We start from the raw sequence: 13,669 nt of genomic DNA on the forward strand, positions 1-13,669 counted from the left end.
GGGCTGGAACACCTATTAGATATCAAGGCTGGCACACAGTGTTGTGTGATATCTGGGCTGGCACACAGTGTTGTGTGATATCTGGGCTGGCACACAGTGTTGTGGGATATCTGGGCTGGCACACCTATTAGATATCAGGGTTGGCACACAGTGTTGTGTGAAATCAGGGCTGGTACATAGTGTTGTGGGATACCTGGGCTGGCACACAGTGTTGTGTGATACCTGGGCTGGCACAGTGTTGTGGGATACCTGGGCTGGCACACCTATTAGATATCAGGGTTGGCACACAGTGTTGTGGGATACCTGGGCTGGCACACTCAGTACCGCCATGTGTGCATTGCTCCTGGGAGCCTGTTGCCACTACAATAAGAGCAGTAAACATGGCACAGGCCTGGTCTGGTTTCACACGGTAGCTATTTGGGTTGGGCATGTGTTTGGGGGGCAGAGGCTGGGTATGGCTGCCCGACAGGAGGCTCTGTACATAGGATGCCTAGCCGCCACCTGCCGGCTCCTCGGGGGGAATGGCGGCCCCCAGCAGTGTCCCGGAGCCCAGCCTGCAGCACGTTCCACGCTGCCCGGTGCCCGGTAACCGTGTGTCCTCTGTGGGGAGTGGAGGGCGGACTCTGTGGCAGCTCTGGGACTGGCCAGGGTCACCCTGTAATAATGGGAGTCACCGCACACGGGCAGCCCCGCACCTCCTCCGCCCGGCGGGTGTATGTATTTCTGCGCCGGTGACCAGTGCAGACACAACCGACCACAGCACCGGCTGCCGGGCTCATCCTCCTCCTCTTCCGCCGCCGCGGCGCCCGCCTCTACCCGGGAGCGCCAGCCATGCGCGACTATGATGAAGCCACCTCTTTCCTGGGGGACTGGGGACCCTTCCAGCTGGCCATCTTCTTCCTGCTCAGCGCCAGCATCATCCCTAATGGCTTCACCGGTCTGTCCGCTGTCTTCCTGGTCGCCATCCCTGAGCACCGGTGCCTGGTGCCCGACAGTGCCAACCTGAGCCAGGCGTGGCGGAATGTGAGCATCCCCCTGGAGGAGCGGGACGGGCAGCAGGTGGAGAGCAGGTGCTGGCGGTACCGGCTGGACGCCCTCACCAACTACTCGGCGCTGGGGCTGCTCCCCGGGGTGGACGTCAATGTCAGCGCCATCCAGCGGGAGAAGTGTGTGGACGGCTGGCAGTATGCCCGGGACCTGTACCACAGCACGGTGGTCACCGAGGTCAGTCACCGGCCCTAGGGCTGTCTGTAGGGGGCGGGCGGTATATGAATGGAGCAGCCTGGAATTCGCAACATTTCTCTTTGTTTATAGTGAATAGAAAGTTTTTGTTTACCTCTATTGTTTGTAAACCTTTGTATCCGGCGGTGTCCCTGCTTGTCGCCTCCCCGGGTGGTGTACTGTGTATAGGGGTCCCATTGTGGTCTGCCATGGGGGTGCACCAGTAAAAATGGCCAAAGTCAGGGAGAATATTCAGTCAGGTGAATACGGAACCTGGCCATTCAGTCCTGGCAGAGACCGCTGGACCAGTGCCACTGGCACAGTAGGGGGGCACCGGCGGTATGTTCGCTTTTGTTATTTTATATCTTTCTTTGACTAATTTTTTTGACCCTTCTAAAGCATCACTGACTGTAATCACAGATATTCACTTACAGGTTCATCTCCAACATTTCAAGATGACCTGTCCTATGGATAGGAGGTAAACCGTGCAGATCTGTTTAACCACTGAGACCCCACTGACCCAGAGAACGAGCCTTAGGCTACGTTCACACGATCCGTTTTTCACTGCGGATTTTTCCGGTCCTTTTTCGGGGAAATCCGCAGTGGAAAACGGCGGTGCTTCTCTCGGCGGATTTGTGTCCTTTTTCTTCTGCGGATTCCACTGCGGGTTTCCAACTGCAGTTTCCTATTGGTGCTGTTGGAAACCCGCAGCGGAATCCGCTGAAAGAATTGACATGGTACTTCTTTTTTCCGTTGGCAAATCCGCGCGGATTTTCCAGCGAAAAAAAGGATCGTCGGCACAGCGGGTTTTGTTTTCCATAGGGTAACATTGTACTGTACCCTGCATGGAAAACGGCTGCGGATCCGTAGCTGCAATTCCGCTACGGATCCGCAGCAAAAAACGGATCGTGTGAACGTAGCCTTAGACATACACATACACCGTCTGAATGGAGCGGCTGGGCATGCGCGGCCCCGCACTCTATTTATCTATTTTACTGGTGGAGATAGCTGAGGTCTGTACCCACTGCGGGCATGTCAGAGCCCCATTCTGGGGATAGGAGGGCGTCCCAGCGCTAACGGTGGCCTGCGATTGGTGGAATCATGGAGAGGTGGTGCCTTTCATATACAAGAAAACTCCTCCGGCCCATATACATATTTTGCATATCATTCACTAGTTCATGGACATAGATCTTCCAAGAACAGAATAGACACAATCCTGTGAATGGCCATCTTACCTGCCTGCGTAACTGGAGCCTCATGGCAAACACATCGGCAATGCTCAGTATCGACAACAAACCTTGGCACTGTGGACACTACACCTCCGCAGCGATGTATGGGTGGAACCACTGCGCTCCACAGATCCCTGCTCCAGCCAGTGGGATGTGACAAGTGGTAAATAAAATTAAGAAACACACAAAAAAGGGTCTCGTTTGTGCCAATGCATTAGTGTACTCTCTTCTACTCTTCCACTCCATATTTGTCACCTTAATGATAAATTAGGCAATAATTAAACCAGCACAACTTTTTAGGGAACTTGTCATTAGATTCCGAACTCCTGGCAGGATAAATCAGACCATGTGTGCACAATGGCAGCCAGGTACCTATGGTTTATTCTGAGGTGCTTCAGTGTTTTGAGTCAAGAACATACTTGATAAAGTCGTCCGGGGATTATAATTTACCAAGACTGGCATTTTGTCCGATCATTCTGTGCGGACAGAGTCCTTTAATGAGTTTGTCGCACCTTTCAGACTGCCCAAGTCAGGTGTGCTCCAGTCATGAGCTGCACATGTCTGCTATAAGGGCGGCCACTAGAGTAAATGATGGTGACCCCGTCGGCCCACGCTAGTGAATGCACAGCTAAGCATCACCTACTTTTCAGGAAAGTTGGTGTAAAAATGGGAAAAGATTTTGTGCATCTACCTCTTGTGTAAAAATGTGTGACGTTAGAAGCCAATATTCCTGCATAAAGTGTTTGAGGAATTACTACATAATATGTCAGAAGAATGAGGAACTTATCATTTTATCATTATACTCCAGTCAAGTGATATTTTGGTAAGAAAACCCCATGATGTGATTTCGGGTTGTACAATCACTCTGCCAAAGTCACCTTGTGATGGTTTCCTGTTGCCCCATAGACAGAATATGTCTAGGCAGTATAAAACCTGCAATGTGCAACGCTGGGGGTCCCGTCTGGTACCCGGCTCCGTTATCAGAGCAGTCCCTCATAGACTGTACATTCGGGTGTCACTTGTTATGCAGTTTTCTAAAAATGCATGGTTTTATTAATGACAACAATTAGTCAAGGGGTGTGCTTTTTCCCGAAAGTAGTGTCCCGTTTGTTCATGGCTCTTGGTTGGTATTGCAGCTCATCCACGTGATACTGAGTAAGATGATTTAGCTGTAATGCCATAAACAGACTATTGACATGAGTGGTTTTAGTTCCTGGAAAAATGAGACCCTTTAAAAAAAAAAAAAAAAAAAATTATTGACAAACTTTAAGGGGGGTATCTCAATTTGGCAATAGGTGATAATTTGCTGGGGGTTGTGGGCTAGAGTGGTCACTGGGGGTTGTGGGTTGGAGTGGCCGCTGGGGGTTTGTGGGCTGGAGTGGCCGCTGGGGATTTGTGGGCTGGAGTGGCCGCTGGGGATTTGTGGGCTGGAGTGGCCGCTGGGGATTTGTGGGCTGGAGTGGCCGCTGGGGATTTGTGGGCTGGAGTGGCCGCTGGGGGTTTGTGGGCTGGAGGGCCCGCTGGGGCTTGTGGGCTGGAAGGCCCGCTGGGGCTTATGGGCTGGAGGGCCCGCTGGGGCTTGTGGGCTGGGGTGCCTGCACAGCTTCCTCTGCATTCTATCAGGGCACGTCAGAGCTCTGTTCTATGGATGCATGGCTGTGTCCTCACTGATCAGCATTTTAGCATCTGTCCTGTAGAGTTGAGACAACCCTCTTCACAAAGATGGCTCCACTGTGATCACAGATAAAAGGGGTGTTCTCAAGTTTGAAAGTTATCCCCTATCCATAGTATAAGGGCCAACTTTCTGATCACTGTGTCAGAATACCTTGGCTCTGGCTGAATGGATCAGAGATTGATAATGCGCAGTACCTTACTATTCTATTAGACCAGTAATCTCTGGAGCTGTACTGCACATGATTTATCTCCGCTCCATTCACCCAGGGTTCTTCAGAGCTCCAGTACTTGAGATTGGTTGGGGCCACAGTGGTCGGCCTCCCAGCAATAGGATAACTGTAAACTTCAGAACACCCTTTAAATACACTGTGTTCCAAATTATTATGCAAAAAGAGTTTAGGAGTGATAAGGTTAGAATTTTTTTGTTTGTCATTTTAAACTCATTGATGGTGATGTGTGTCAGGGCTTTTTATATCACTGAAAGCAATTGCAGATACCTGTGCAAATTAGTTTGTCAGGTGTGTCCAAATAAAGGCAAGACTACTTAAGAAGGCTGTTCCACATTATTAAGCAGCCTACATTTTTTGCCAAAATGGGAAAGAAAAGATGTGTCGGCTGCTGAGAAGCAACAAATTGTGGAGTATTTAGGTCAAGGCATGACTACAATCAACATTGCCAAGACACTTCATCGTGATCATCGCACAATCAAGAAGTACGTAGCTGATTCCCAGCACACACGTGTGCGTGCTGATAAGGAAAAATTGAGGACTCTTTCCAACAGGCAATTGCGTAAGGTTAAAAGAGCAGCTGCAAAAATGCCTTGTCATAGCAGCAGGCAAGTTTTTGAAGCTGCTGGTGCCTCCAATGTCCCCAGAACAACAAGATGCAGGGTCCTTCAGAGGTTTGCAGCTGTGCGTAAGCCATCCTGTCGACCACTCTATCCACTGCACACAAGCAGAAACGGCTCCAGTGGGCCAAACGATACATGAAGACTGACTTCCAAACTGTTTTGTTCACCGATGAGTGCCGTGCAACGCTCAATGGTCCAGATGGATGGAGTGGAGGATGGCTGGTTAAAGGACACCCCATGAAAACACGGCTAAAGCGCCAACAAGGAGGAGGTGGAGTAATGTTTTGGGCTGGAATCATGGGGAGAGAGATTGTCGGCCCCTTTATGATCCCTGAAGGGGTAAAGATGAACTCCATAATCTATGTGGAGTTTCTAAAACAACACTTCCTGCCATGGTTCAAGAGGAAGAACCGTGCTTTCCGCAGCAAGATCATTTTCATGCATGATAATGCACCGTCTCATGCTGCAAAAAACACATCTGCATCTCTGGCTGCTATGGGCATAAAAGAGGACAAACTTATGGTGTGGCCACCATCTTCCCCTGACCTCAACCCCATTGAGAACCTGTGGAGCATCATCAAAAGGAGTGTCTATGATGGCGGGAGGCAGTTCACATCTAAGCAACAGCTCTGGGAGGGTATTCTGTCCACATGCAAAATAAATGAAGCAGAAACCATCCAAAAACTGACAAATTCAATGGACGAGAGAGTTCAGAAGCTTCTTTTGAACAAGGGGTCCTATGTGTAAATGTAACATCACCTAGAATAAAGTTTTCACTTGAAAACTGTTTGATTTCATTTTGTAATAAGCTGATAATGCTTATAACTTCACAACTGACCATTTTTTTTGTTCAAAATAAAAAAAAAAGCTTGAAAACTCTGCTGTTCATAATAATTTGGAACATGCATTTTGAGTGTTTATTTTTTTTTTAAAAGATACTGTTTTCATAGGCAGTTTGTTCCAAAACATTGCAATTATACTAGAATAGTAGATGACTGGAAAATAACAATGACTGCAATTCAGATAGGTAATTTAGAAAAAATATGAGGAAATATTATATGCATAATAATTTGGAACACAGTGTAAAGCACAGTAAGGACTCTCTCACACTGGCATATAAATAATTGGACAAATTCTCATCCAGGAGAGTGGAACATTTTTTTGTTCACACTTGTCATCTGTATAAAGTCCCTTTTTTTTTTTTAACTCGGCATTTATTAACCCCTTCACCCCCAAGGGTGGTTTGCACGTTAATGACCGGGCCAATTTTTACAATTCTGACCACTGTCCCTTTATGAGGTTATAACTCTGGAACGCTTCAACGGATCTTGGCGATTCTGACATTGTTTTCTCGTGACATATTGTACTTCATGATAGTGGTAAAATTTCTTTGATATTACCTGCGTTTATTTGCAAAAAAAATGGAAATTTGGCGAAAATTTTGAAAATTTTGCAATTTTCCAACGTTTAATTTTTATGCCCTTAAATCACAGAGATATGTCACACAAAATACTTAATAAGTAACATTTCCCACATGTCTACTTTACATCAGCACAATTTTGGAACCAAAATTTTTTTTTGTTAGGGAGTTATAAGGGTTAAAAGTTGACCAGCAATTTCTCATTTTTACAACACCATTTTTTTTTAGGGACCACATCTCATTTGAAGTCATTTTGAGGGGTCTATATGATAGAAAATACCCAAGTGTGACACCATTCTAAAAACTGCACCCCTCAAGGTGCTCAAAACCATATTCAAGAAGTTTATTAACCCTTCTGGTGCTTCACAGGAATTTTTGGAATGTTTAAATAAAAATGAACATTTAACTTTTTTTCACAAAAAATTTACTTCAGCTCCAATTTGTTTTATTTTACCAAGGGTAACAGGAGAAAATGGACCCCAAAAGTTGTTGTACAATTTGTCCTGAGTACGCCGATACCCCATATGTGGGGGTAAACCACTGTTTGTGCGCATGACCGAGCTCGGAAGCGAAGGAGCGCCATTTGACTTTTAAATGCAAAATTGACTGGAATTGAGATGGGACGCCATGTTGCGTTTGGGGAGCCCCTGATGTGCCTAAACATTGAAACCCCCCACAAGTGACACCATTTTGGAAAGTAGACCCCCTAAGGAACTTATCTAGAGGTGTGGTGAGCACTTTGACCCACCAAGTGCTTCACAGAAGTTTATAATGCAGAACCGTAAAAATAAACAATCACATTTTTTCACGAAAATTATTTTTCGCCCCCAGTTTTGTATTTTCCCGAGGGTAACAGGAGAAATTGGACCCCAAAAGTTGTTGTCCAATTTGTCCTGAGTGCGCTGATACCCCATATGTGGGGGGGAACCACCGTTTGGACGCATGGAAGGGCTCGGAAGTGAAGGAGCGCCATTTGGAATGCAGACTTAGATGGAATGGTCTGCAGGCGTCACATTGCGTTTGCAGAGCCCCTAATGTACCTAAACAGTAGAAACCCCCCACAAGTGACACCATGTTGGAAAGTAGACCCCCTAAGGAACTTATCTAGATGTGTGGTGAGCGCTTTGACCCACCAAGGGCTTCACAGAAGTTTATAATGCAGAGCCGTAAAAATAAAACTAAAATTTTTTCCCACAAAAATTATTTTTCAGCCCCCAGTTTTGTATTTTCCCGAGGGTAACAGGAGAAATTGGACCCCAAAAGTTGTTGTCCAATTTGTCCTGAGTGCGCTGATACCCCATATGTGGGGAGAACCACCGTTTGGATGCATGGGAGGGCTCGGAAGGGAAGGAGCGCCATTTGGAATGCAGACTTAGATGGAATGGTCTGCAGGCGTCACATTGCATTTGCAGAGCCCCTAATGTACCTAAACAGTAGAAACCCCCCACAAGTGACACCATGTTGGAAAGTAGACCCCCTAAGGAACTTATCTAGATGTGTGGTGAGCGCTTTGACCCACCAAGGGCTTCACAGAAGTTTATAATGCAGAGCCGTAAAAATAAAACTAAAATTTTTTCCCACAAAAATTATTTTTCAGCCCCCAGTTTTGTATTTTCCTGAGGGTAACAGGAGAAATTGGACCCCAAAAGTTGTTGTCCAATTTGTCCTGAGTGCGCTGATACCCCATATGTGGGGGGAACCACCGTTTGGATGCATGGGAGGGCTCGGAAGGGAAGGAGCGCCATTTGGAATGCAGACTTAGATGGAATGGTCTGCAGGCGTCACATTGCGTTTGCAGAGCCCCTAATGTACCTAAACAGTAGAAGCCCCGCACAAGTGACCCCATTTTGGAAACTAGACCCCCCAAGGAACTTATCTAGATGTGTTGTAAGAACTTTGAACCCCCAAGTGTTTCACTACAGTTTATAACGCAGAGCCGTGAAAATAAAAAATATTTTTTTTTTCCCACAAAAATTATTTTTTAGCCCCCAGTTTTGTATTTTCCCAGGGGTAACAGGAGAAATTGGACCCCAAAGGTTGTTGTCCTATTTGTCCCGAGTACGCTGCTACCCCATATGTTGGGGTAAACCCCTGTTTGGGCACACGGGAAAGCTCGGAAGGGAAGGAGCACCGTTTTACTTTTTCAACGCAGAATTGGCTGGAATTGAGATCGGACGCCATGTCGCGTTTGGAGAGCCCCTGATGTGCCGAAACAGTGGAAACCCCCCAATTATAACTGAAACCCTAATCCAAACACACCCCTAACCCTAATCCCAACAGTAACCCTAACCACACCTCTAACCCTGACACACCCCTAACCCTAATCCCAACCCTATTCCCAACCGTAAATGTAATCTAAACCCTAACCGTAACTTTAGCCCCAACCCTAACCCTAACTTTAGCCCCAACCCTAACTGTAGCCTTAACCCTAGCTCCAACCCTAGCCCTAATGGGAAAATGGAAATAAATAATTTTTTTTTTTTTTCCCTAACTAAGCGGGTGATGAAGGGGGGTTTGATTTACTTTTATAGCGAGTTTTTTAGCGGATTTTTATGATTGGCAGCCGTCACACACTGAAAGACGCTTTTCATTGCAAAAAATATTTTTTGCGTTACCACATTTTGAGAGCTATAAATTTTCCATATTTTGGTCCACAGAGTCATGTGAGGTCTTGTTTTTTGCGGGACGAGTTGACGTTTTTATTGGTAACATTTTCGGACATGTGACAGTTTTTGATCGCTTTTTATTCCGATTTTTGTGAGGCAGAATGACCAAAAACCAGCTATTCATGAATTTTTTTGGGGGGAGGCGTTTATACCGTTCCGCGTTTGGTAAAATTGATAAGCAGTTTTATTCTTCGGGTCAGTACGATTACAGTGATACCTCAATTATATTATTTTTTTATGTTTTGGCGCTTTTATATGATAAAAACAATTTTATGAAAAAATAATTATTTTGGCATCGCTTTATTCTCAGGACTATAACTTTTTAATTTTTTTGCTGATCATGCTGTATGGCGGCTCGTTATTTGCGGGACAAGATGACGCTTTCAGCGGTACCATGGTTATTTATATCTGTCTTTTTGATCGCGTGTTATTCCACTTTTTGTTCGGCGGTATGATAATAAAGCGTTGTTTTTTGCCTCGTTTTTTTTTTTTTTTTCTTACGGTGTTTACTGAAGGGGTTAACTAGTGGGCCAGTTTTATAGGTCGGGTCGTTACGGACGCGGCGATACTAAATACGTTTACTTTTATTGTTTTTTTTATTTTATTTAGATAAAGAAATGTATTTATGGGAATAATATTTATTTTTTTTTCATTATTTTGGAATTTTTTTTTTATTTTTTTTTTACACATTTGGAAAATTTTTTTTTTACTTTTTTACTTTGCCCCAGGGGGGGACAATACAGATCGGTGATCTGCCAGTTTGCATAGCACTCTGACAGATCACCGATCTGAGAGAAGTGCAGGCTGCTTCACAGTGCCTGCTCTGAGCAGGCTTCTGTGAAGCCACCTCCCTCCCTGCAGGACCCGGATCCGCGGCCATCTTGGATCCGGGTCTGGAGCAGGCAGGGAGGGAGGTAAGACCCTCGCAGCAACGCGATCACATCGCGTTGCTGCGGGGGGCTCAGGGAAGCCCGCAGGGAGCCCTCTCCCTGCGCGATGCTTCCCTGCACCGCCGGCACATCGCGATCATGTTTGATCGCGGTGTGCCGGGGGTTAATGTGCCGGGAGCGGTCCGTGACCGCTCCTGGCACATAGTGCCGGATGTCAGCTGCGATAGGCAGCTGACACCCGGCCGCGATCGGCCGCGCTTCCCCCGTGAGCGCCGCCGATCGCGCTGGACGTACTATCCCGTCCGTGGTCATGGGGGCCCACCCCACCTCGACGGGACAGTACGTCCGATGTCAGGAAGGGGTTAATCACTAGCTCTACTACCCGGCTTCGCCCGGGTTAATAACTGCTGCTAGCAAAATAGAATGTGTTGACAAAAATTTATTCTGCACACAAAAACCACAAAACAAATAGATAGAAATGTAATTATTAAAAGGCAAAAACTAAGCTAATAGAAGCATTTCACAACATATATTTCAACACCAGAGATATTCCACACAGATTTACCGTATATACTCGAGTATAAGCCGACCCGAGTATAAGCCGACCCCCCTAATTTTGCCACAAAAAACTGGGAAAACTTATTGACTCGAGTATAAGCCTAGGGGGAAAAATGCAGCAGGTACCGGTGAATTTCAAAATTAAAAATAGATGCTCCATACCGTTCATTATGGCCCCATAGATGCTCCACATAAAGCTGTGCCACATATAATGCTCTGCACCGTTCATTATGGCCCCATAGATGCTCCACATAAAGCTGTGCCATATATACAATGCTCTGCACCGTTGCCCCATAGCTGTGCCACATATATAATGCTCTGCACCATTGCCCCATAGCTGTGCCATATAGTGCTCTGCACCGTTGCCCCATAGCTGTGCCATATATATAATGCTCTGCACCATTGCCCCATAGCTGTGCCATATAGTGCTCTGCCCCATTGCTGTGCCATATAGTGCTCTGCCCCATAGCTGTGCCATATAGTGCTCTGCCCCATAGCTGTGCCATATAGTGCTCTGCCCCATAGCTGTGCCATATAGTGCTCTGCCCCATAGCTGTGCCATATAGTGCTCTGCCCCATAGCTGTGCCATATAGTGCTCTGCCCCATAGCTGTGCCATATAGTGCTCTGCCCCATAGCTGTGCCATATAGTGCTCTGCCCCATAGCTGTGCCATATAGTGCTCTGCCCCACAGCTGTGCCATATAGTGCTCTGCCCCACAGCTGTGCCATATAGTGCTCTGCCCCATAGCTGTGCCATATAGTGCTCTGCCCCACAGCTGTGCCATATAGTGCTCTGCCCCATAGCTGTGCCATATAGTGCTCTGCCCCACAGCTGTGCCATATAGTGCTCTGCCCCACAGCTGTGCCATATAGTGCTCTGCCCCATAGCTGTGCCATATAGTGCTCAGCCCCATAGCTGTGCCATATAGTGCTCTGCCCCATAGCTGTGCCATATAGTGCTCTGCCCCATAGCTGTGCCATATAGTGCTCTGCCCCATAGCTGTGCCATATAGTGCTCTGCCCCATAGCTGTGCCATATAGTGCTCTGCCCCATAGCTGTACCATACAGTGCTCTGCCCCATAGCTGTGCCATATAGTGCTCTGCCCCATAGCTGTGCCATATAGTGCTCTGCCCCATAGCTGTGCCATATAGTGCTCTGCCCCATAGCTGTACCATACAGTGCTCTGCCCCATAGCTGTGCCATATAGTGCTCTGCCCCATAGCTGTGCCATATAGTGCTCTGCCCCATAGCTGTGCCATATAGTGCTCTGCCCCATAGCTGTACCATACAGTGCTCTGCCCCATAGCTGTACCATACAGTGCTCTGCACCGTCCATTATTGCCCCATAGCTGCTGCTGCAATAAAAAAAAATAAAACACATACTCACCTGTCTTGCAGCTCCTCGGCGCCATCTTCCCGGCGTCTCCCTGCACTGACTGATCAGGCAGAGGGCGGCGCGCACACTATATGCGTCATCGCGCCCTCTGCCTGAACAGTCAGAGCGGAGAGAGAGACGCCGGGAAGATGGCGCGACGCCCGGCGTGTGGAACCAGGATAGGTGAATATGCGATACTTACCTGCTCCCGGCGTCCCGCTCCTTCCCCCTGCCTGTCTTCGGTGCCGCAGCCTCTTCCTCTGTCAGCGGTCACCGGCACCGCTGATTAGAGAAATGAATTATGCGGCTCCGCCCCTATGGGGGGTGGAGCAGCCTATTCATTTCTCTAATGAGCGGTCCCACGTGACCGCTCAGGGGAAGAGGCTGCTGCACCCGGAGACCGTGTAACAGGCAGGGGGAGCGCCAGGATCGCCGGGACTAGGTAAGTATATGACAGTGCTCACCCGCCGACCCCACCACCGATCATGACTCGAGTATAAGCCGAGGGGGCACTTTCAGCCCAAAAATTTGGGCTGAAAATCTCGGCTTATACTCGAGTATATACGGTAACTAAATTGGCCAAGTAATGTGAAGTAATCTTCTACTTATTCGAGAGCCTTTTGATAAACGACTTTCTTAGTTTTGCGTGTGGAGAGTTTTCCATGAGGCGGTTTTGCGTGAGCCTAGTTTTGAATGAGGTGAATTTTGCGCGTGGCGAGTTTTGAGTGGCACTTTTGTGTTTCAACTTTTATGTGGCGAGGTTGGTGTATGTGTGGTGAAATGTGTGCTGAGGGTGGTGTATGTGTTCAAGCACAAGGTAGTCTGTGGCGCATTTTGTCTGTGTGTTTATATCCCCGTGTGTGGTTAGTATCCCATGTCGGGGCCCCACCTTACCAACTGTACGGTATATACGGTACTCTTTGGCGCCATCGCTCTCATTCTTTAAGTCCCCCTTGTTCACATCTGGCAGCTGTCAATTTGCCTCCAACACTTTCCCTTTCACTTTTTCCCCATTATGTAGATAGGGGCAAAATTGTTTGGTGAATTGGAACGTGCGGGGTTAAAAATTCTCCTCACAACATAGCCTATGACGCTCCCGGGGTCAAGACGTGCGACTGTGCAAAATTTTGTGGCTGTAGCTGCGACAGTGCAGATGCCAGTCCCGGACACACACACATATTGGAGGCATGTAATATTCCCTTTCTTGCACTGTCCGATTTTTGGAGTGAATATATATATATATATATATATATATATATATATATATATATATATATATATATATATATATATATATATACAGTACAGACCAAAAGTTTGGACACACCTCATTTAAAGATTTTTCTGCATTTTCATGACTATGAAAATTATAAATTCACTCTGAAGGCATCAAAACTATGAATTAACACATGTGGAATTATATACTTAACAAAATAGAGCTAGCAGATGCTCTATCTGCACTAGCAGTGACGGACCCAGAAACGCTACAGCCTGCGTCCCAGGGTATGTCACTCAATGACGGCATATCGCTAGCGCACACCCATTGTGGGAGTGCGCTAGCGATGCGTTCGACATTGGCGTTATGCGATGTATATTCTAGGTTCTTCAAAGTAGCCACCTTTTGCTTTGATGACTGCGTTGCACACGCTTGGCTTTCTCTTGATGAGCTTCAAGAGGTAGTCCTCGGGAAAGGTCTTCCAACAATCTTGCCCTTTTGCTTTCACTTTGCGGCCCAGCTCACCCCAAAACATCTTGATTGGGTTCAGGTCTGGTGACTGTGGAG

General features: G+C 47.1%; 1 protein-coding gene across 1 annotated transcript in view; it reads left to right on the plus strand.

Annotated features, from left to right (window-relative positions):
• The first annotated feature begins 483 nt into the window (after window positions 1–483).
• The window catches only part of LOC143776512 (organic cation/carnitine transporter 2-like), a 65,581-nt gene continuing 52,395 nt past the window's right edge, over window positions 484–13,669 (plus strand). Inside the window, exon 1 of the mRNA XM_077265963.1 lies at window positions 484–1,224. Within this exon, the coding sequence (XP_077122078.1) occupies window positions 832–1,224 (393 nt within the window). The 5' untranslated portion in view covers window positions 484–831. The remainder of the gene's footprint in view (window positions 1,225–13,669) is intronic.

The sequence above is a fragment of the Ranitomeya variabilis genome, chromosome 5 (assembly GCF_051348905.1).
Source record: "Ranitomeya variabilis isolate aRanVar5 chromosome 5, aRanVar5.hap1, whole genome shotgun sequence".
Taxonomy (NCBI): Eukaryota; Metazoa; Chordata; class Amphibia; order Anura; family Dendrobatidae; genus Ranitomeya; species Ranitomeya variabilis.